Below are 23,516 nucleotides of genomic sequence, written 5' to 3' on the forward strand. Positions count from 1 at the left end.
TAGCCTCTTGTAGTGATCCCTATGGGATTCAAGATAACCTTCTCCCAAAGATGGGACTGGGTTGCCAACAGGTTCAAGAAAAAACTTTTCAGATGGCACGGATATTGATAGTGTTAACCCTCCAGAGTCTTTGTTCTCCATCATTACATTCTCGCTTCTCTCATATACTTCTTGTCTTGCTGGCAGCCTGCAATTAAGTATCAATTGAATATGATTTTCTCCTTTGCCAGGTCTTTCTTATGGGATGGAGATCCTGAGCACCCTAGAATTTCTCAATTCTCTTGGGATATCTGTACTTTACCCAAGGACAAAGAAAGTATGGAATTGCTCAACCTCAACTTGGGCTCTACCAGACTGGCAAGTAAGTGGATTTGAAGGTCTATTTCATTTGCAGACTAATGGGCCCTCCTGTTGAAGAGATACATAACTAAGTTCAAACTGAGCAGCTACAAATCTTGGAAAGATCTTAAGTTGAGGGATCTAATCTTGGCTTCTACAGATTTCATGCCTTATGGCTCTAAGCTAGTGTGCAGATTTTGAACAGCTTGGAAAGCAATGAAGTAAAAGTGGACCCCTTCCAAGGAAGCCGGATCTAACTTCCATTTTTTCTCAATGGACTCAACATGGTTTGGTTATTTTGCAGCTCAAGCAAAGCTAACATGCTCTAAAAGGGCCCACAAATGCTTTAAAGCAAGAATTAGGGCTTGGAAAGACCTTTTTGACAACCATCTATGTAAAGAAGTAGGCATCATCCAAAGAGAGTATGGGATCTCCCAACAAGAGGTTGAATGGTGCCATCAAAGATCCCAAACTGTATTATCAAAGCAATACCTCCCAACAAGGAGAAGCAAGTCTTCCAATTTCATAAAACAAATGAATCTACAAGGGATTCAAGCGCAAAGGCAATGTGTAAGAGCAGCTGAAGAAGAAACTCAACTCAAAACGGAAGGTCTACTAGAGTGCCAAACAATGGATTTACACATTTAAATGTATCTGGATTTACCCAGTAGCCCGTAAGAACATTGTATTGCTATTGTTAATCATCCATCAGGGCCTATGATGTAAAGATAATGCTAGAAAGCTTGGAATAGGGGATGGTTTGTGCAGTAGATGCAAGAGAGATGTAGAGGACATCCCTCACCGTTTCTACAGTTGTAAAAACAACCTCTATGTTATTCAAGTCTTGAAGAAGTTGTTATGGCACTTCAACCCCCAAAGTTTGGAGGTCAAAGACTTTCTATTGGGTATTATTAGAGGGTGGGATACACCCTTGTGGAATATATGGCGATGAGTAATCCTATGGTAGTTTTGGATTTTCTATCTGTATTTAACACTATCCCTAGTTTTCATTGGTCCATGTTATGGACAAATCTGTTAAAAATCTCTGTATCCCTTTGTAAAGACACTAAGGATGCTTCCGATCGAGTCTCATTTCCCTAGCTATGTCATCCAAAGAAGTATCCCTTGGACTCAGTGGAGATCTAAGGTCCCTCTGTTCAACAATGCCAATAGGATGAAGGTGAGAGATGCTGTGTGTGCCTTGATGTAATTTTCTTTGGTAGGGATGACCCACCTCTTACCTGTGGGCTCCTTGTACTCTCTTTTACTTTTTTTTGCTCTAATTCAAATTCCACTTCCTCCCCCCCCCCCCCCCCCCCCCCAAAAAAAAGAGAGTGTGGAGGTGCTCTAATTTGTTAATTTGTGTTGTGTGTGTGTGTGCACGTGCACCATTACCTCTATCTGGATTGCGGGAGTTCTAAAACTTTCATGTTCTCCATTGCACGTTTTTGTATGAGTTTGCTTGTCTTGCCTAGGATCCCTTTTATGGGGGATCCCTGAAAAGAGGGAAGGAGAGCGCTTTCTTTTTGTTTTGGATATGAATAATGGAGGGATCTTCTACTATCCGAGGTTTATCATGCATCGTGGGCACAGTTTGGAAGCTTGTGAAGACTTGGGGTTTCTTTTATTTCAGAATATTGGATTATTCCTAAAGTGGGCCTGCCCATTGGAACACAGAAAAGGGTAGAAATAGGCTGCTTTGTACTTTCACTATGGAATAGGAGATGAAAATAAAATATAACCTGATGTTGAATATTACAAGAAGGAGCGAAAATGTGATTTTCATCATATTATCTTTTAGCTTTTTTCTTGGGTTTTTAAAGCTATAGGGATCCATATATAGGTCGAACACATAGTGAGCGACAACTTGCATGCCGGAGTTCTGCAATATATAATTGAGAGAGGACAAACAAATGCCAGCCTGCTTTTTATTCAACGCTTCGTTTACTGCATCCGGTCTCCTAATTATAAACCTTAGGTGGTTGTATATATCACAAGAAGATTTAGAGATTTTCTCATGTAGGAAAACGGAGTCTTTTTCAGTGTTTTTCATACAATGCATAGCATCATGAGCTTCTGCTCGAGAATTGGGGGCAGGGGACCCCGGTGCCCCCACCGGGCCGACGGTCCCTGCCCCCAATCGTAACTAGCTAGGTATGCGATGCCTCCCTCGCAGAAGCTCATGATGTTGAGGTAAGTCACAATGTGGGAATTATTATGAGAATTTGTCCAAAACTTCTTGTGATATATAGCCAGGGCCAAGAAGCTTTGGGTACCTTGGTAGATTGACAGCTCTCCCGGACCCCTAATTTAGAGATCATTCAGGAATTTAGGCCCACTGCTAGCTCTAGAGCGTCACTGAAAGCACCCGCTAGGCACTGGCAACGCTCTTCTCTTATGAATATCAGTCACCGGGGAAGAGTCGCTCTTCTGGAAGGAGAAACTAGAAAGAGCTAGCCTAGACGCAAGCGGCCACGTGTCTGCAAATAGTTCTTTCCATTACACGTGCACAGGAATCTTTAACCTTTTCACTTACTGAACGTGGACCAATCTTTACCCATCCATGCAAGTAGGCCTACTACCTACTTCAACTTCGATTGAGAGAGAGAGAGAGAGAGAGAGAGAGAGAGAGTGGAAGTCACCATTGATTCTTGGTTGTTTCCCGGTTCTATCTAGAGAGGAGATCAATAGCGGGGCTGGGGCCAAGTGTGCCTCATGACAAAGGTCCTCTCGCCCTTTAAAAAGCCAAGGAAGAAGTCGTAGGGAGTCAAGGGAGTCTAAAGAGCGCCAGCTCTGATCTCGGTTGCCGAGGAAGAGGAAAAGAGGGAGGTCGAGAGAGTATCTCTAGAGAACAGTGAATACTGTACTTGCTTGCTCTTTTCGGAGAAGAAGCTGCATTTACTCATTAGCAACCTTGCACAACCATGGGTAGCTCATGTACTTGCTTGCACGCACTAATCCTCCTCGTATTTCTCAATATAGCTGGCCTTCCCTTCAGCCATGCCACAAAGACTACCGGCGGTACCACTGCCACCCTCAATTTAAGCTCCAGCTCTGCCTCTGAGCTGCGTAAGCTCTCTAGCTTAGAGGATCAGCGCGTGGAGTTTTTAGCGTGGATTCGTAGTGTTGGAGAGAGAGTCTCCGCCACCTCCGCTGCCTCAGCCGAGGAAATATCCGCCTGGCTGCTTGCCAATAAGGTGGGCGGCACTGTGCTCACTGTCAGCAAGAGCGGCGGCGCACAGTTCACCAGTATTCAGGCCGCAGTGAACACCATCCCCAAGCACAACTCGCAGCGCGTCGTCATCCAGATAGCCGCAGGAGTATATCAGTAAGCAACTCACTGTGCACTAGCTGTCAGTATATCATTGGCAGGTTAGCAAAGTTATTGTATGCTGATTGGTTGTTAACTTGTCGTTTTCAGCGAAAAGGTCTTCGTGCCGAAGAACAAGCCGTACGTCACATTCTTGGGGGCTGGAAAGGACCTGACCAAGATAACGTGGGGGGACACCAAGGCGAGCACTCCATCCGGCAAGACGCAGGACAGCGCGACAGTGGGTGTGAACTCTGAGGGGTTCATCGCCAGAGGAATAACGTTCGAGGTGAGGAATAGATTAAAACATAGATACTGGCCCGAGAAATTGCTAATGAAAAAAGTTAAGACTGGAGTCGTCTGTTTTGGGATAGAATTCGGCTCCTGCTCCGCCCCCCGGCGCGGTCGGAAGGCAGGCGGTGGCGTTCAAAATAGCGGGAGACAAGGGCGCCCTCTACAATTGCAACTTCCTGGGCGCTCAAGACACTCTCTACGACGACCACGGCCGCCATTACTTTGAGAATTGCTACATTCAAGGCTCCATCGACTTCATTTTTGGGGATGGGCAATCGCTGTATAAGGTGAGCTTTTTGACTCCATCACATCGAGTGTCCTTTGTTACCCTTCGCGGTTAGGACGAGTGCATCAGTCCACATCAAAGGACGTAAGTATTGAACTTGCGACGTCTAGAATCTTTGAAGAGTTGAACGTCTACTCTGTGTCTACTCTTGTAGTGAAATATACGCCTGTACTGACAGTCAGTTACGGAGAGATGGCTGGATTGCTGGGGTGAGCACTGAGGTTCTGTCGACAATTTTTCTCTTTTTCTTTGACAGGGTTGCCAGTTGCGCACTTTATCAATAAACCCAGGTTCCCTGACAGCGCAGAAGAGGGCCAGCCCCTCATCCAGAACGGGCTTCTCATTTGTTGATTGTAGAGTGGACGGTTCAGGAGTGCTGTATCTGGGGCGCGCCTGGGGAGCATACTCGCGGGTCGTCTTCTCCTACACATACTTAGGCAATGTCATCATCCCCAAAGGCTGGTACAATTGGGGTGTATCCGGCAGAGAAAAGTGAGCTCTTTTTCTGAACATATTACTGTAGTTTTTCATACAATGCATAACAACATCACGAGCTTCTGCTCTAGAGGCACCGCATACCTAGCTAGGTACGATTGGGGGCAGCGGACCACCGGTCCTTTTCAGTGTTTTTCATACAAATGCATAACATCATGAGCTTATGCTCGAGAGGCACCGCATACCTAGCTAGGTACGATGGTCCCTTGCCCCCCCACCGGGCCGGCGGTCCCCTGCCCCCAATCGTACCTAGCTAGGTATGCGGTGCCTTCCTTGCAGAAGCTCATGATGTTGAGGTAAGTCACAATGTGGGAATTATTATGAGAATTTGTCCAAAACTTATTGTGGATGAGTCCTTTGTTAGATGCAGCTGCTGATGCTGACATGTTGTTGGCAGGACTGTGTATTACGGGCAGTACAAGTGCTCGGGGCCAGGGGCCAACCAGAATGGACGGGTGGCCTGGGCACATGAGCTCAGTGACGCGGAAGCTGCTCCCTTTCAATCCCTCAATTTCATCGATGGGGCGTCTTGGCTTCAATCTTGAACATACCTCTCTCTCTCTCTCTCTCTACAAAGCAATATATATTGAAATTTTGCACCTCCACTTTTCCAACCTACCCTGTAATTGTAACCAACCTTCCTTGCCTCAAATTGTAACTAATTGACAAAATTTATATGTGCATTAATAAAACACTCCTACCAAAAAGGTTCGATTCTCTTCCATGAAAGCTAATTTTGCTACTTTTTCTCAGTTCGTACCATCGTATATATTTGCCTTAAACAGCATAAGAACTTTTGAGTGGATTTCACCATCTCAATGGATTTTCTAAAGAAACCTTATATTTAATTGAATTAGTAATAATTTTACAATCATGATTTGCACATTGCTCCTCGTTTGTATAATCATCTTACGCTTCTTAAAATAAGGTGTATTAATTGCCATGATCATGATGCTCTCGAGTGTGATAAGCAACCCATCATAGTATTGGCATTGCCTCAACACTAAGTGACACGGGGCGGGGTCTTAAATGAATCCACGACCATGGGATCCGCAGTGGGGAAGTACAACCAAGAATAGCGAGATGCGAGACACCATCCGATTGACGAAAAATAAACAAAGACAAAGCTTCTAAACAAGGGCAAGGGAAGGTGGGCGTCCGAGTTTAGTTATAGGGTTTGTGTTTACCACCCAGGTCAAGTGTCTCGTGTGGACGAGGTGGTTAGGCCATCAGGCTGCCCAAGTGGGGCAGGTGTAGGGTTTGATTCGTGTGGCTACAAGACCGCCGGCCGCCACTTTTTTGGGCTGTCCATCAGTCTCAAGATTCCCACGAGGGTCAACAATCGTTGATCCCACTGCCCAAGGGTTTTAAACTAGACCTTGTGTCACTTATACTGAGGTTGGCCTTGTACTATTGACGGACGCAAAGCGGACCTCGAACTCCTACGGCCTCTAAAACGCCGGGGGCCGAATGGCTCGCCTCGAGCCTGCCACAGTAAAGCGAACAGGGGGCACCACCTAGCTTTGAGCGGCTAGGACTCAAAGCCCACAGTGATATGAACACCGCAAGCCTACACACTGAGAGAGAGAAAAGGAGAGAGAGAGAGAGAGAGAGAGAGAGAGAGAGAGAATACTTGCAATTGATGAAAACAACCTCGGGGGTGTGAGGGTGAGTTATTTCTGCAATATTTACAAGGTGGCATGCCGTGATGGTAGAGAGGTAGGGAGAGGAGATGGAGCAACCTACTTGGTGCGTTCTCTAGGGCGACTCAATGACGATGCATACTCATTGCCAAGAGCGTGCATACGTGTGTGCATCGACCATTGGAGTGGAGAGGTGGATGTGGTTCCCTTCGCATGGTGCAATTTCCAAGGCAAACCCAACACACAAGACCCCCTCCCCGTGATGGTGATGGTGTCAATCCCTCCTACTACACTCTACCCAATGCTTGGTTCCACATAAGTTGCCCCCCTCGATAGTGACCTCTCAGTGCCAATTTATAGGTGTTGGCTGCTTGAATTATGGTAATCCCAGTGTGGTTAGGGTAATCTTAATCGGGGAGACAAAGCAAGTGGTGGGCCCAGTGTGGTTGACCCTTGCTTTGTTTTGGGGAAGGTTATTAAAAGATGGGAATCTCTAGGTGGGCCTTTGTCACCATCACCTAGAGAGAGGATATTTACAAAATGGAAATTTACAATGGCTTGGGTGAAAATTGAAGATAATGGTAAAATAACCTAAAAATTACTGGGATGGCATCGTGGTTGTGTGTTGTCGGCGAATGGCGTGTTGCCGGTGCGTCGGTGTCGAGCGTACTTCTTTTCAGAGTCGGTCGGGGCATGCCTTCGGCGCATTTCAGTTTTTTGTTATTGGCGGCGCGTGCTTTGGATCCTTCTTCTTTTTGTTTGTTGATGTCGTAGCCTTTTCCTTCGTACTGCGGTGCGGTGCGTATATACGTGTGCGTATGTATTTGTGCATGAGGCGGGTGTGTGTGTGTTTTGTATAGGTATGTGTGTGCGAAGGGGGCTATATATATATATATATATATATATATATATATATATATATATATATATATATATATATATATATATATATATATATATAATTTTTTATTTTTTATTTTTTTCCTTCTGCGAATAGCCGGCGGCTTACTCTTCTGCGCAAGGCGGAAAGGGAGGGGGGGGGGGGTAGGATAGGGGGTGTGAGTGTGTGTGGATGGGTGAGTGTGTGTGTGTTGTGTTGACGTATTTGCTGCTGCCCGAATGGCGTGTGTGTGTGTGTATCGAATGCAACGCGCGGCGCACAGCGCATGGGGAGAGAGAGAGGAGGGGGGGGGGGTGTGTGTGTTGGACTGCAGCGCTGCCAGAGAGAGAGAGAGAGAGAGAGAGAGAGAGAGAGAGAGAGAGAGAGAGAGAGAGAGAGAGAGAGAGAGAGAGCTTGGCGTGGCTGTGAGAGGGAGAATGAGGGAGAGGGGGAGGGGATAGGGGTGAGGGGATAAGAGATAGAGGGAGTGTGTGAGGGAGAGTGAAGGGAGAGGGGGAATGGCAGGGTATGGGAGATGTGTGGGTGAGAGGGAGAGGGGGGGGGGGGGGGGGGGGGGGTTGTCACGCGGCTCACACTGAGGGAGCACGAGAGAGGGGTTGGGGGGTTCCTTCTCTGAGTTTCTGCCTGGCCAGGGAGGGTAAATCGGGAGGAGAGAGATATTAGGAAAGGGGGTATGTAGGGAAAATGGGGGGGAGAGAGTGTGAGGGTTTTATCCGATGCCCGTAGGGCGGGAGGGGAAAAAAAAAAAGTTACGGTGGGGGGGTACTGAGAGTGAGGGGGGGTGAAATGGGTTTTTTTTTTTTTTCTTTGATTTTCGAAAGTCGGCTATCATTAGCTCTCTCTCTTTTGGCTAGAGGCATTGATGCTTCTAGTCCTTCTTCAGTTTCTTCAGCTGTAGAGTTAGAGGGTTCTCCCTCTTCTGGAATGTTTAGCACGAATTCTGGGTCAAACCTAAAGAAATACCTCTTCAGTCTCCATCCATTGACTCTAGTCTTGTGAATTCTCCCATCTGCTTCCATCAGCTTATAGCTGCCATTGTCGTAGCGCTTCTTGATGATGAATGGCCCTTCCCATCTGGGTTGAAATTTCTTATCCTTCCTGGTATCAAATTTGTTGTCGTACCATAGCACTAGCATGCCTTTTTTCCAGTCCTTTCTCTTTAAGCCCTTGATTGAAAGTGAGTCGGTGTCGTTCTGCCTGTGCTGCATAGTGATTGATTGCTTCTTCCCTATCGAGTTGGAGTCTCTCTAGATCCAAGATGTGGTTTCGAAGGTTTACGATTGGACGGTGGGTCTGGCTGGCCAAGACTCGTAAGCTGGCTATTTGTACCTCAATGGGTAGAATTGCCTCCTTCCCATAAACTAGATGGAACGGGGTGAAACCTACTGATGTTCGGAACGTTGTTCTGTAGGCCCAAAGAGCTGCCATGAGATGTTTATCCCAATCTCCTGTATGGTTGTTCACTTGTTTTGTGATGATCTTGCAAATCATTCCATTTACCTCCTCTACCAAACCCATTGCATTGTGGATAGTATGGTGTGGAATGCCGACGTGTGATGCCTAACTTCTTCATCAATTCTCCTACCACATCACCTCTGAATCCTGGTCCTCTATTTGATATTATCTCAAGAGGAGTGCCAAAACGGCAAACGATATGCTCAAAAATGAACTTTGCCCTCTTGGGCTGTAATGCGGGTGGTGGCCGTTGCTTCTGCCCATCGCGTCATGTAGTCTACACCCACTATGATGTACAGTTTACCTGATTGGGCCCTTAGTAAGGGACCAATTGCATCTATTCCCCATTTCTCAAACGGACCATATGAAATGATAGGGGTTTGTGGCTCGTAGGTTAGCGTACGATCACTGGCCACTTGACAAGCCCTACATGTTTTACACCAATGGTGTACATCTCTGTTCAAACTAGGCCAAAAGTATCCTACTTGTAGAATCTTCCTACTAGTGATATCTAGAGCAAAATGACCACTGCAGATGCCGTCATGGCAGCTTGAAATTACCTCTGTGATTTCACTGGAGGTTGGCACCCGCCTGAGAATTTGATCCTTGCCCTTACAATACAAGTGGTCATCTATAAGGTGGTACCTAGTAGCCTTCCTTACCAGCCATTGTTTTTTGCCTTTAGTGTGTCGTGTTGGACATTCCCCTCTGTATTCAGAAAGCTGATGATATCAGGCATAGCGTCACTGCCTTGGAAGAGGGGTAGTTTTAATTTGATTGCTCCTATGGTAACATCTTGTATTCTTTCTTTAGCTAGTGCATCTGCCTCCTGATTTTCTGCTCTTGGAATATGGAAGAGTTTTACTGCTTCAAACTTCTTCAGAAGGTCCTTAACTTGGCGGAGTTGACCAAGTAAAAGTTGATTTTTGCACTCCCAGGTGCCATTTATTTGCCTAATCAAAAGCAAAGCGTCGCCGAATACATTCAAGCGCTGAATTTTTTGTGAAATACATTGTTCCAGCCCAAGGATTAGGGCTGCATATTCTGCCTCATTGTTAGAGTGGGAATGTAATAACTGCCCCATGGAGAATACTCTTTCCTGCTGTTCATTGAAAATGACTATGCCTGCTGCAGACTGATCCATTGTTCTCTTGTATGCTCCGTCAAAGAAAAGAGAGTGAGCTCTCCCTAGCTTAGGGCTCTCTTTATCTGGTATTCCTTCCTTTGCTTCCGTGCTGACCTTCAGCTTCTTCTCGTAGTGGCGATGAGTGAGAATTCCTGCTAGACTAGCCTTGGTGGAGTTTTCTACTTGTATGGTGTAATCAAACTCTTGTAGTCTAATTAACCACTTTGAGATCCTAGATGAGACATCCATGTGTCGCATTACATATGGGAAAACCTCTTCCATTGTCAGGATTACAAATGGTCTAGGCAAGAGATAGGAGCGGAATTTCGTGGTAGCAAACATTAGTGCCAGAACCATGTGTTCTACTTCGGTGAATCCCCTTTCTGATGGGGTCATGACTCGACTAGAGAAGTAAATAGGGCGCATGAAAGAAGTTTTGGGATCCTTTTGCATTAGCACTGCTCCCAGAGTATCATTTCCCACACTAGGGTTCACATAGAATGGCTCGTCCCACTTAGGAGGTGAAATAGTTGGAAGCTTAGATAGGACTTGCTTTACCTCAGTAAACTGCTTCTCATTCTCTTCACTCCATGAGAAAACATCCCTTTGGGTGAGTTGTTGTAGGGGAAGGACCACTTGAGATAGCAAGTGAATGAACCTGCTTAAATATCTTACCTTCTGAAGGAAAGAAACCAACTGCTTGGCGGTGGTGGGAGATGATAAAGATACCAGATCTTGAATTTTGCTAGGGCCAACCTCGATTCGTTTTGCTGAAATTACATGACCAAGGAGAGTGACCTTGCTCTCACCAATGTGACACTTGTCCACGTTGAGTTGGCCACCCAGGGTTTGTAGCCTGGTTAAGCCGTCATAGACTTTGCTTAGATGAAGGGATCGTGAGCTATAGATGCAAAAATCATCTATGAAAACCCGTATTGATGTTCCAAAGTAGGGTTGGAAAACAAATGTCACATAGCGTTGAAATGTGGCTGGGGCGTTGGTGAGGCCAAATGGCATCACTCTGTAAGCAAAACATCCCCAAGGTGTGATGAAGGTTGTCTTCTTCTGATCCTCCTCCGCAATGCTAATTTGGAAGTATCCTGAGTAGCCATCACATATTGTGTAGCGTTCGTGACCTGCCACTTCATTGAGTATTTCATCCTGGAATGGGAGGGGAAAATGGTCCCTCTTCGTGGCTGCATTGAGAGGTTTATAATCCACACATACTCTCCATTTACCATTTTTTTTTGGTGTGACTACTACTGGGGAGACCCATTCTGAGTCTTCGACAGGGTAGATGAAACTTTCTTGTAGCAAACTCCTTACTTCTTTAAGCAATGCCTCTTGTTGGATTACTCCAAGTATTCTGAGCTTCTGTACTACGGGTTTACTGCCTTCCTTGAGCTTTATGTGGTGTTGCACTACTGTAATTCCTGTGATCTTATCATAGCCATCAATGAACAAAGTAGTGAAGTTGCCTAACATGGAAACATACTCCTTCCTTTCTTCATTGGTTAACTCATTTGAGAGAATTTTTTGTAGCTTACCTGCATCCTCCAATGACTGCTTACCTGATGGTCCCTCTTGGTTTGTTGAGGTTGCTTCAGATTGTGTTAATCTGTTTGGGTCTTTAAGAATGACTCCCATTACTTCGATGCTACTGTCACTCCCGTCGGTGGTGGTTGTGTCTTCTCCTGAGGTAGACGAGGAGTCGCTGGTGGACTCGTCTTCTGAAGCCTCCAAGATCATATTGCGCTGCTTTCCAGTCCTCATGTCGTAGAATATGGACTTCCCTTTAGCATCCTTCATTTGGATCATCCCGGTGCTCCAGTCTTGTTTGGCTTCCATGGCCATAAGCCAAAGCCTTCCAAGAATTATGGGGTAGCCCTCCCCTTTGTGTGGCATGATGAAGATGTCTACTTCCACTTCCGTATTGAATGCTTTTACTTTGACCGCATTTACAATGCCTATGCATTTCACTCTTACATTGTTTGCCATCGTGGCTCGGTAGGGTGCCGGCCTACTTACCTCTAGACCTAGGTGGTGCATCATCTTCTCACTCATGACGCATATTTGCGCGCCACCATCTATGTAGACGTTTGAAATCCGCTGCCCTTTGATGTGAGCATCCATGGTTGGCAATATGTCATTGAGATCCCTCCCAGAGATAGCCCAAGCTATCCGTGGTTTTGATTTCCTGGTACTTACCATTTTCGTCCATTGCCTCCTCATTCTGGGTGCAAGGTGGAGTAATTGGGGCCAAGTTATCTTCGGGCCCTGCATTAACACATCCTGAACTAAATCATAGGGTTGTGCTTCCTCACCTAGTGAGAAGTCTACAATGTCTATCTTCCGTCGCGGTTTAGCTGCTTGCTTGCTAGACTCCGCTTTCCCTTTCATCTTCTCTTCTTTTTGAGATGCCTCCTCGTGCCTCGCACGCTTCACTCCCATAGCATCCACTTCTTCTACTTTCGCTTTTCCTTTGTGCTTCTCTCAAGTTGACTCTTCTACCTTCGCCTTCCCTTTAGCCTCTAAGCTAATGACACTCACCGCTTGGTTCACCGCAGGTGGTCGGGGTAGTGGCGGAATGAGAGGTTGGGGTGGTGGTTGCTGTTGTATAGGTGATCGCAGGATTTGGATTGCTGGGATTGGTCCTGGCTGCCTTGGTGGCGGTCTTACTCTCGGCTGAGAGATCTGATTCTGTCTCCCCCCTCTATTGAAATTCTGCCTTCTTGGGTGTGGGTAGTAGTACATTCCATGGCCGTCTTCCCCGTAGTTGTAACAGTGGTATTCTGGGTTCTGCCTTCATTGTCCTCTTCCTTGTTCTGGATTTATGCCAGATGCATGCCCTTGCTGCACCAGATGCACAGATAAACTCTCTAGTTGAGTGGTGATGCGACTCAGCAGGTCTTGCTGTTCCTCTACTGTCTCCTATGGTTGGACTCTATGATTGGTTGTTGCAGCCACTGGGGTTGGTCGGGACGAGCTTGTTTCCTCTGACTCGTTTACTCTTGCTTGCATGCGTAGCTTCTTGTCTTTCAGGAGGGCTACTTCAACTGCCAACTCATATGTTGCAGGAAACCTTCCCTTCACCTTCTCTCTAAGCGGCGACCATAGACCAGCAATGAAACGGTCCTTCTTCAGGAAATTAGGTGCTCCTTCGCCTTCCTCTAGTGTGGCAACCCACCTCTCCCATAAGTCCACAAACTTTGACTCGTAGGTGGCGTACTCCAGCAGGCCTGCCTGCTTTAATTCTGTCAATAGCTGCCATAGCTTCTCCGAGGTTATGCCTCCACCAAACCTCTTTACAAAAGCAGCCCTTAACACATCCATGAATTCTTGGTAGCCTGGGGAAATGCATTATACCAAGACTTGACCTCTACTTTCATCAGTAGAGGAAAAATTTTGAGTCGTGAAGCGTCGTCATCTTTGTTGGAGACGACACAAGCAATGTCAAAATCGTCCAAAAAATCAATGGTGAGATCCTCACCCTTCTTTCCACTGAACGTGGGGAAAGAAACACTTGCCATGGTGGTGACTCGGAAAATTACAAACCTTTTTTTTTTTTTACATCAACAGCAACGGCTCATAGCGGCTTTACAGGGGCGAACGGATAGGCTAAAACAGGATAAAAATAAAGACATTAAAGAAATGATGGTAATCTAGTATGGGGAGAATGATAGGGTTCGGGGAATTGAGGATTTCTCCTAGTACTGCCGCACCGAATAGGTAAACGATCTTCTGTTGGTAGAAGACTTTCCTATCTACATAGATATTCACATGCATATGCTGCAGGAATCTGAACGGGAATGACGTCGGCCCGTTTTCCATCATGCATAAAGGGCGAAATACTTACTTATACTCTTACCGTGCTAGTGTTGATGAGTCGGCACATCCACAAGAGGTCGTCACCTTTCATGGGCTCTACCCTTCCTTCGTTGCTTAGCACGTACGGGGTGATGGCGACGCGTCTGACCACTCCCAGTCTCTTGGCTAACAGCAATTGAAGGTAATTTCCGTAATAGGCGTGTTGCATGAATTCTACTCCATTCAGCTGCAGCTCATCTCCAGCCCACTGGGTCTCTCCCGTGGTAGAGAGCTTCTTCAGGATAAGTTGTACAGGGAGGGGAGGAAGGTCCTCCACTCGCTTCCCAAAACAGCGAGAGCAGTAGCCGAACCACTCTTCTCTAGGACATGGGAATCTTCTCACCACTTCGTCTTCTGGATTGTCGAAGTGGATTGGTAGCACTCGCATGCGTCGTGCAAATCAGTAGGCGACCTTCCGCCGCTTAGCTTCGGATGACTTCTTATTTGACAAAGTGGGTACAACCCGGCTCTTTGAGCTTGAAGCACTTACTTGGCCAGATGCTTCTCCCTTTGGGGTCATGTGTTTCCAGGCTAGCCTATCTTCTCCTTGCCCTTGGCTCGAGCAGCCCCTTTAGGCCACTTTGGGGTTTTATCTTTGAATGCACTTTCTTTAGGGAAAAGAGGCCTCACTGTCTGCTTCCTTCCTTGACATGAATGACCTCCTTGCGATGAATGTCAATGTAGAGGACTTCATCCCTTCCACTGCCTTCGTTGCTGGCACTCATCGACCATGTGCCTTGGTTGACAACAGTGATGGCACCTCACCAATCTCCCACCTGATGCTTTCGATTTATAGTTAGAACGAGCGACACGAGATGGAGAATTTACCTCTTGAATGTTGATGACACTGCAGCCTGGTAGTAGCACCTCAATGAAGGCGTCTAGGGCCTCCTTCGTCTCTTCTTCTTCCGTCCTCCAGTTAGAAAATTCCTTTAGCCACTCATCCATGATTGATAGTGGGCGTCACTTTCAGCATTGTAAACTGAAGGGTCTTAGAAAAGACCTCCTCAGTGGGGGCACCAAATGACGGACGCAAAGCAGACCCCGAACCTCGACAACCTCTAAAACGCCGGGGGCCGAATGGCTCGCCTCGAGCCTGCCATGGTAAAGCGAACAGGGGGCACCACCTAGCTTTGAGCGGCTAGGACGCAAAGCCCATGGTGATATGAACACCGCAAGCCTACACACCGAGAGAGAGAAAAGGAGAGAGAGAGAGAGAGAGAGAGAGAGAGAGAGAGAGAGAGAGAGAGAGAGAGAGAGAGAGAGAGAGAGAGAGAATACTTGCAATTGATGAAAACAACCTCGGGGGTGTGAGGGTGAGTTATTTGAAATTTCTGCAATATTTACAAGGTGGCATGCCGTGATGGTAGAGAGGTAGGGAGAGGAGATGAGGCAACCTACTTGGTGCGTTCTCTAGGGCGACTCAAGGACGGTGAATGAGTACTCATTGCCAAGAGCGTGCATATGTGTGTGTATCGACCATTGGAGTCGAGAGGTGGATGTGGTTCCCTTCGCATGGTGCAATTTCCAAGGCAAACCCAACACACAAGACCCCCTCCCCGTGATGGTGATGGTGTCAATCCCTCCTACTACACTCTACCCAATGCTTGGTTCCACATAAGTTGCCCCCCTCGATAGTGACCTCTCAGGGCCAATTTATAGGTGTTGGCTGCTTGGATTATGGTAATCCCAGTGTGGTTAGGGTAATCTTAATCGGGGAGACAAAGCAAGTGGTGGGCCCAGTGTGGTTGACCCTTGCTTTGTTTTGGGGAAGGTTATTAAAAGATGGGAATCTCTAGGTGGGCCTTTGTCACCATCACCTAGAGAGAGGATATTTACAAAATGGAATTTACAATGGCTCGGGTAAAAAGTGAAGATAATGGTAAAATAACCTAAAAATTACTGGGATGGCGTCGTGGTTGCGTGTTGTCGGCGAATGGCGTGCTGCCGGTGCGTCGGTGTCGAGCGTACTTCTTTTTGGAGTCGGCCGGGGCATGCCTTCGGAGCATTTCAGTTTTTTGTTATTGGCGGCGCGTGCTTTGGATCCTTCTTCTTTTTGTTTGTTGATGTCTTAGCCTTTTCCTTCGTACTGCGGTGCGGTGCGTATATACGTGTGTGTATGTATTTGTGCATGAGGCGGGTGTGTGTGTGTGTTTTGTATAGGTATGTGTGTGCGAAAGGGTGCGTGGGAATGGGGCTATATATATATATATATATAATGTATATATATAATTTTTTATTTTTTATTTTTTTCCTTCTGCGGATGGCCGGCGGCTTACTCTTCTGCGCAAGGCGGAAAGGGGGGGGGGGGGGGGGTAGGATAGAGGGTGTGAGTGTGTGTGGATGGGTGAGTGAGTGTGTGTGTGTGTGTGTGTGTGTGTATCGAATGCAACGCGCGGCGCACAGCGCATGGGGAGAGAGGAGAGGGGGGGGGGGAGGTGTTGTGGGGTGTGTGTGTGAGTGAGAGGGAGTGTGTGTGTGTGTGTGTTGGACTGCAGTGCTGCCCGCGAGAGAGAGAGAGAGAGAGAGAGAGAGAGAGAGAGAGAGAGAGAGAGAGAGAGAGAGAGAGAGAGAGAGCTTTGGCGTGGCCTGCTGGTATCCGGATGAGAGAGAGAGAGAGAGAGAGAGAGAGAGAGAGAGAGAGAGAGAGAGAGCTTGGCGTGGCCATGAGAGGGAGAATGAGGGAGGGGGGGAGGGGATAGGGGTGAGGGGATAAGAGATAGAGGGAGTGTGTGAGGGAGAGTGAGGGGAGAGGGGGAATGGCGGGGTATGGGAGATGTGTGAGTGAGAGGGAGAGGGGGGGGGGGGTGGTGTTGTGTTGCATGGGGCTTGAGGATGAAGGGGAAATAAGTCAATGGGGGGGGTGTAAGGGAATATATCTGCGGGCCAAAGAGGGGGGTGTGAATGAGCCGAGGGAGGGTGAGGCGAGCGGTGAGGGAAAGACGGAGGAGGGGTCGGGGGAGGGAATATTGGCGGGCCAAAGAGAGGGGGGGGGGGGGGAAATGAGGGTAGAGGGTAATGGGAGAGGGGATAGGGTGAGTGTAAGAGTGAGGGGGGGGGGGGGGGGAGGGGGTTCTAACGCGGCTCACCCGAGGGAGCACGAGAGAGGGGTTGGGGGGCTCCTTCTCTAAGTTTCTGCCTGGCCGGGGAGGGTAAATCGGGAGGAGAGAGATATTAGGAAAGGGGGTATGTAGGGAAAATGGGGGGAAGAGAGTGCGAGGGTTTTATCCGATGCCCGTAAGGCGGGAGGGGAAAAAAAATAAGTTACAGTTGGGGGGTACTGAGAGTGGGGGGGCGGGGGGGGTGAAATGAGTTTTTTTTTTTCTTTGATTTCTGAAAGTCGGCTATCACTATATATAACCTCTTGAGGCCTATGTGCCCCTTAAAAGTGTCCGGACTTTGAATTGTTATTTTACTTCCATGCATCATGATCTCTGAGCCAAGGGTGATAATGTAACCCTTTGGATTCCACCCTTCCTAGAGTTGTATTTTGCGCAGACATCGCAAAATTTTTGTAGCTCTTCCCAACGAAAGGAAATTCACACAAAACGCCCTTCCGGATCCCTTCCTCAAGTAAGGGTATTGCCAAACATTGATCAGTGAGCATCGCTGTTGTGTGGCGAGGTTGGTAGCACCTTATGAAAATGAGCCAACGATGCATTGTGAGCAACTGAGGAGGAGGCTCTAGGCATGTGAAAACCGAGTGTTAGATTACAACCTCAATAGGGAATCTCCAATGAGAGGCCAACCAAGTGGTGATGATGTGCTAATGATGAGAGGGTGCGCTTAGTCAGGTAGCCAAGAGGACGAGTAGAGAGATCCAAGCTTTGCAAGGAAGCTTGAGGTAGTCGAAGCTAGGAAAAGAGAGCCAAGCCTTGGGTGGATGATACTAAAGCCATTTATTTTCCCTTAGCTGCTGGGGTTTGTTCACTTTCTAGATCCTTCGTAGTCACTTGTTCACCGATGTGATTAACTTCAGAGCCTTCTACGTGGGCTTTCTTCCAAGCAATGGTAGCATTGATGTGTGGGGGAATACATGTAGTCTAGTAAAGGAATTGCCGCACATACAATTCTTTATATATATTTCAAATTTTCCCTATAGCTATTTGTTGCATCAGACTATTTTGTAGAAAGTGCTGAAACTGATATCATCCTTGGGATTCTTAATTCTAGCTAATAACATACCAAAGAGCTTTTGAGACACATATGTTGGGTTGTTCATCAAGCTGATAGCTTTTTCCACAAACTTGTTTGGTGACTTGAATTCCAAAGTTGAGATTGGCATACCTTGGACTCGAGCCTTTCTCTTCTTCTTTGCCGAAGTATCTTCTTTTAGAAAGTTATTGGCTTCTTCAGTTGAATAGGGTTTAGCATTGGTTGAAAATGGTAGATGCAACACATGAGAAAGCGTTTTTGTTGTGGCCTGTACCTGTCATCCATTGATCTCTGCAATACCAATATCCGGGTTGAAAGTGTCCACCACTTGCTTGATAATTTTTGCATCAAAGTTGATCTTGGTGGCTTCCAGTACACCTCCATACCCTACAGCATGAGCAGTGATCTTTCACTTTGATGGAAAATATACTTTCCAATTTTATGATGAACACTACTATTCAAGTGAATTAATAATTTCTCAAGTTCTCTAGCCTAAGCATCCATCATTGCTTGCATGATTTTTGGAACTAACTGTTTATGTTTGCCCGTCTCTAATCCATGTGAAGGAACTTGTGTAGAGAATGAAAACTCACTTGAGAAAGATGGAAAATTAAAGCAGGAGCACTTAGAAATATTTGGGTGCATAGCTAGTTAAAATCAAAGTTGAAGACGTTTGTGATGGTGTTGCATCATTAATATGCTACGTAGACAATGGACTCATGGAGATCCTCGTGTTGGCATAGGGAGCTTTGCAAGCCAAGTAGCTAATTGCATGAGTCGATCAAGAAAGAACGTTTGATCATGCACTGTTTTCATATCTATACGAACACACACCACGAATGTACCACACTCTTACCACCTCAAGAATATGCCCATCGATTTTTATGTGGCACACATGCATTGGATAGTCTATGTAATAATTACTGGCAAGATCATTCCAATCATTTGATCATCAATATTCTGCTAGTGATCGTTATGCATTTTAGAATCCTTTGGTCCCCACTACTCTGATGTAGAAGTGGACCCATCCCCAATAGATTTATAGGATTTTGATTTTCCTCTTGCAAAACCTCTAGCTCGATACTAAAAAGATTCAAAGGCTCATCATCTGATTATGAAGTATTGGATTCTTTAGCTATTGGTGTTGGGGGTTTCATATGATCTGGCATAATACAACTTGAGTCTGGCATGATTGTAGACCCTTGGTAATAGTAATCTTGATAAATCCTTAAGCATTATTGTGCCACTGGAAAAGACCCAATCAACTTCGTATGGTGTTAACCATGCAATTTTCAGATTAGGCTTCTTTGGGCCTAAAGCAATTCTCCTTAGGCCTTACCAAACACTAAGTGCTTCCTTGTTGTCTTCTTCCAGGACGAGAGTCTGGGCAGTTAACTTATCAATTTTCCTATGTTAAATACACATTATTCATGCATCATTCTCTCTGTCAATCTGGTGTTATAGAATCAGATCTATTACATGAAATATTTCGTTTTTACATCCTCTAGCATGGGATTGAACTTGTTCTAGTTTTGCCTACAGAGTAGTCACTTTAAATGTGGGAGTAGAACTTTGGTCTTCCAACAATGAATATGAGTATGAGTTACCAAAGCTTTTTGAGAGGTACTAGATGGGAATTTGGTGGTAGTCTTTAGTGCTCAACAAATTTTACATGAAATATTTCCTATTTACATCCTCTAGAATGGGATTGAACTTGTTCTAGTTCTACTTGCAGAGTAGTCACTTTAGATGTGGGAGTAGAACTTTGGTCTTCCAACACTGAATATCAGTATGAGTTACCAAAGCTTTTTGAGAGGTACTAGATGGGACTTTGGTTGTAGTCTTTAGTGCTCAACATATTTTCATACCATTTTGAGTTTTCATTATAGCTATTTGTTGCATCAGATTATTCTGCAAAGAGTGCAATGCTTACAATGATATCATCCTTGGGATTCTTAATTTTGGCTAAGAACTTATTGAAGAGATTCACAGACACATATGTTGGGTTGTTCTTCAAGTTGATAGATTATGCCACAAACTTGTTCACTGGCTTGAATTTCAGAGCTGAGATTGGAATACCTTGGCCTCCAATCTTTCTCTTCTTCTTTGCCTAAAAATATTTCTTTAGAAGGTTGTTAACTTCTTTAGCTGAATAGGGTTTAGCCTTGGTTGAAAATGTTAGATGCAACACATGAGAAAGTCTTGCTATTGTGGCCATGTACTGGTTGTCCATTGATCTCTGCAATACCAATATCCAGGTTGAAAGTTTCCACCACTTGTTGGTTAATTTTTGCATCAAAGTTGATCTTGGTGGCTTCCGGTACCACCTCCATACCCCATAGCTTGAGCAGTGACCTTTCACTCTGAAAGAAAATATACTTTTCAATTTTGTGATGAGGTACGAACACTCTCGTTCAAGTGGACTTAATAATTCCTCAAGTTCCCCAGCATCAACATCCATCATTGCTTGCATGGTTTATAAAACTACCTATTTATGCTTGCCCATCTCTAATCCATCTAAAGGACCTTGTGTACATAAGGAAAACTCACTTGAGAAAGATGGAAAATTGAAGCAAGAGAACATAGGAATCTTTGGTTGCATAGCTGTCACCTCTATAGAACTTTCTCCCAATAGCACTCAAGACACAATTTCAACACCACAAAAGGTATCAAAATAACACCACAATTCAAAGGTACACGATCCCTTGGGAATCTACAAGCACATGCCCACCCAAAAGACCACCATAAAAAATAGGAAGCATCTGCCCTGGCATGGATTTACAACACATGAAAACCAATGCACTTGAAGAATAGAGCTTCCACCTTCACCAAATAACTCTTCAAAACCACAGTTTTGAAGTCTAGAAACACTTCCAAACACGAGAGCTTCCACAAACTACCTTACACCAAACTGCTTGCGGGCTGCCATCTGTTGTACCGTACGGGAAATAGACTGTATGTCCCAAACCACAACTCCAAAAGAGATGATTTAAAGCCTCACAATTTCTTTGAATTTTTTGAAACAAAAGTTTTGAAGACCACATATTTCAAATCTATACACCTCTATGTGAAAAATGGGTGCAAACAGCAAGATGCCATGGCCCTATTACACATAGGCAATGATAATTGAGGACAAAAAACTGCATGAAAAAGCATGAAGGAGGCACAACAGGAAAGAAACTGAAAATTTCTGATATTTGGTTGAGATTTTTTATGTTTTTACATGACTTTAAGTTATATACAAATGACACTTCCAAAAACTCACTTACGAGCACCCAAGGCAACCTGACAGCTAGCGCTACACTAGCGACTTGCATTGCATGTACCTGTGCTTTCTAAACCAAGCTAAAAAATGCACAAAAGGAAAGCTCACACACCCCTTTGACATCAGGCTTCATGTCCATATGTACAAATTTACAAAAACTGGGGTGTTCTAAATGTGCGGAACATAGTTTGCCAAACCCCCAGTCTGCTAGGGCATTCATGCTCAACATTCTCATAAACACGTTTTCCACTCAGATCAAAAGGCCATATAACATAAGCCCAAAACTTATGAGAAAAGACCACCAATAGGTCTCCCAATCTTGGAAAATTGAAAAGTCTTTCAAATCATATTATGTAAGTGAAGGGTGAGTTTAGCAAATGAAAAGAGAGACGAAGGTGGAAAGTCAAAGACATAGAAAGGCATAAAGTCAAAACCATTTGTGTCCATATAAAGAGGTGATATACTTCACATTGTATATTTGTGTTTCTCTTCTCCTTTATTTTCCCTTTAACGTTTTTTTCTCTCTTTAAAGGGTCCTCTCTCTCTCTCTCTCTCTCTCTCTCTCTCTCTCTCTCACTCACTCACACACACACACACACACACACACACACACATCCAACTGATCCGTTGCAAATCTATGTGCATCATCGTTGCGCGTTGCTACATGCTATAGACGACGCATCATTTTTGTTGTTATTGAGGAAATATTTAAATTAGGAATAACTTTTATTTTTTTTGAAGCCAATTGGAATACCTTTTAATCAATGCTTCCAATATCAAATCATAAATCGTATGTAGAATCCAAATCTTCTTTAGGCATAAAGTACTCTCAACAGATACCACATAGAGAGACCCTTTCATTACTGTAGCATGCAAAGAAGCCTTTAACATCTCATCTAAAAGGTGTTCAACTTTTAACTCAACCATTTTCATATCTACATGCATATCCATCTCATTCTCCTGACTCTTTATTAAGCATACATCCAGTTCAACCACACCATGATTGATAGGTAAGACATCCATCTTCTACACATAGCTTCCTTTCCTCAACACAAGGATCAAGCAAGGAAGCATCAACCATCTCACCTTCATGAGGCATCAAAATTACATTTTCATGTCTTTTCACATCCTCAAAAGGCTCAAAATTTCCTCATTGATCAAGGAATAGCTACATATATCACTACAATGTAGCCATGAGAGTCCTCCTGGACAGTTTCCTCATTAACAAGGTCCAAAACATGCTCAATATGATCATCATTTATTGAAAAAGACTCAAATAAATATTTCACTAGAGAGAGATATTTATTGATATCATTCAGTTATATATATGTCATAATAACTAATATCTAATTTTCCTAAATGATTTTCTCATGTTAAACTGATCATTTAATATGGGGAAGTACCAGGGGAGAAAAAGCTAGAGTATTGGTAAGGCTAGCAGACTGGTCATAGTAGGGATCCAAAGGGGGGCCATATGCAAAATAGCAATGTGCATGAATGGTGCTTCAAAGACCTTAGGGTTTAGCCCATTAACACTAGGTTGGTAATGGGACACTTTTATGTCCTGGGACACATTTATGTCCTGTTAAGTGACCATTTTTCTTGAATTATGTCAAGAGTTTCAAAATGGATTTTGAGGTGCTATCTATCTAGAAAGTTGTCTCATGAGCTGAAAAAAACTCGACATTTTTTTGGAATATCAATTCCATCTTTAACCTTGTCCTTGCACAACATTTCACAACCTAAACTGTGTGGAAAAACGGGTCCTGTTTTTGGTTTTTTTCAACTTTTTGCTGCAGGGTGAAAGCATGTTAACCTGTCGCGCTTTTTGTGCTAGTTAGCAGTTTCAAGTTAGCACATCTTCAAAAAGTTGGGCGTCCGATAATTTTTTTACAAATAATATCAAAATTTGTCGGAGGTTTTACATTTGGATTTTTTGTTTCAAGTGCTTTCTATTGATATCATATGTCATAGATCTTGGAGATGTAGCTCAAGTTATTGTACTAGTTAGCATATGTCAAAATTGTTCTATTTAGCATTGTCCAGGACATGAAAAAGCATGACAGGTTAACATGCTTTCATCCTGCAACTATACCACTCTAGAACTCATGTTTGTGAGGTCCATAATGCTAGAGAACTATCTTTAGTAGTCCTCAACATGTCTTGATGCTTCTAGGGAGAAATAAATGTTAAAGTTGTAAGTTATGACCAAATTACAAAAATTGTCAAATCCTGTTTTTTAGCCAATTTTAGCTCTTCTATGATTTTTTTGGTGGCTTTCATGATATCGAAATGAAGTTTTGATTTTCTATGTCGCATATTGTAACATAAAGCTAATATTCCTTGAGTTTTGGGGCACCTAATACCCTATTTTGCATAG

The 23,516-nt window shown here is 44.7% G+C and overlaps 1 protein-coding gene across 1 annotated transcript; it reads left to right on the forward strand.

The window, feature by feature from the left end:
* The first annotated feature begins 3,104 nt into the window (after nt 1–3,104).
* Nucleotides 3,105–5,446, forward strand: LOC147437786 (putative pectinesterase 53). The gene is made up of 5 exons (XM_086487249.1): nt 3,105–3,667; nt 3,761–3,938; nt 4,024–4,230; nt 4,486–4,721; nt 5,122–5,446. Exons 1-5 carry the CDS (start codon nt 3,264–3,266, stop codon nt 5,267–5,269), a joined length of 1,173 nt encoding a protein of 390 aa, XP_086343375.1. The 5' UTR covers nt 3,105–3,263; the 3' UTR covers nt 5,270–5,446.
* Nucleotides 5,447–23,516: the final 18,070 nt, after the last annotated feature.

The sequence above is a fragment of the Adiantum capillus-veneris genome, chromosome 17 (genome assembly GCF_014529385.1).
Source record: "Adiantum capillus-veneris isolate H3 chromosome 17, ASM1452938v2, whole genome shotgun sequence".
In the NCBI taxonomy this organism is placed as follows: domain Eukaryota; kingdom Viridiplantae; phylum Streptophyta; class Polypodiopsida; order Polypodiales; family Pteridaceae; genus Adiantum; species Adiantum capillus-veneris.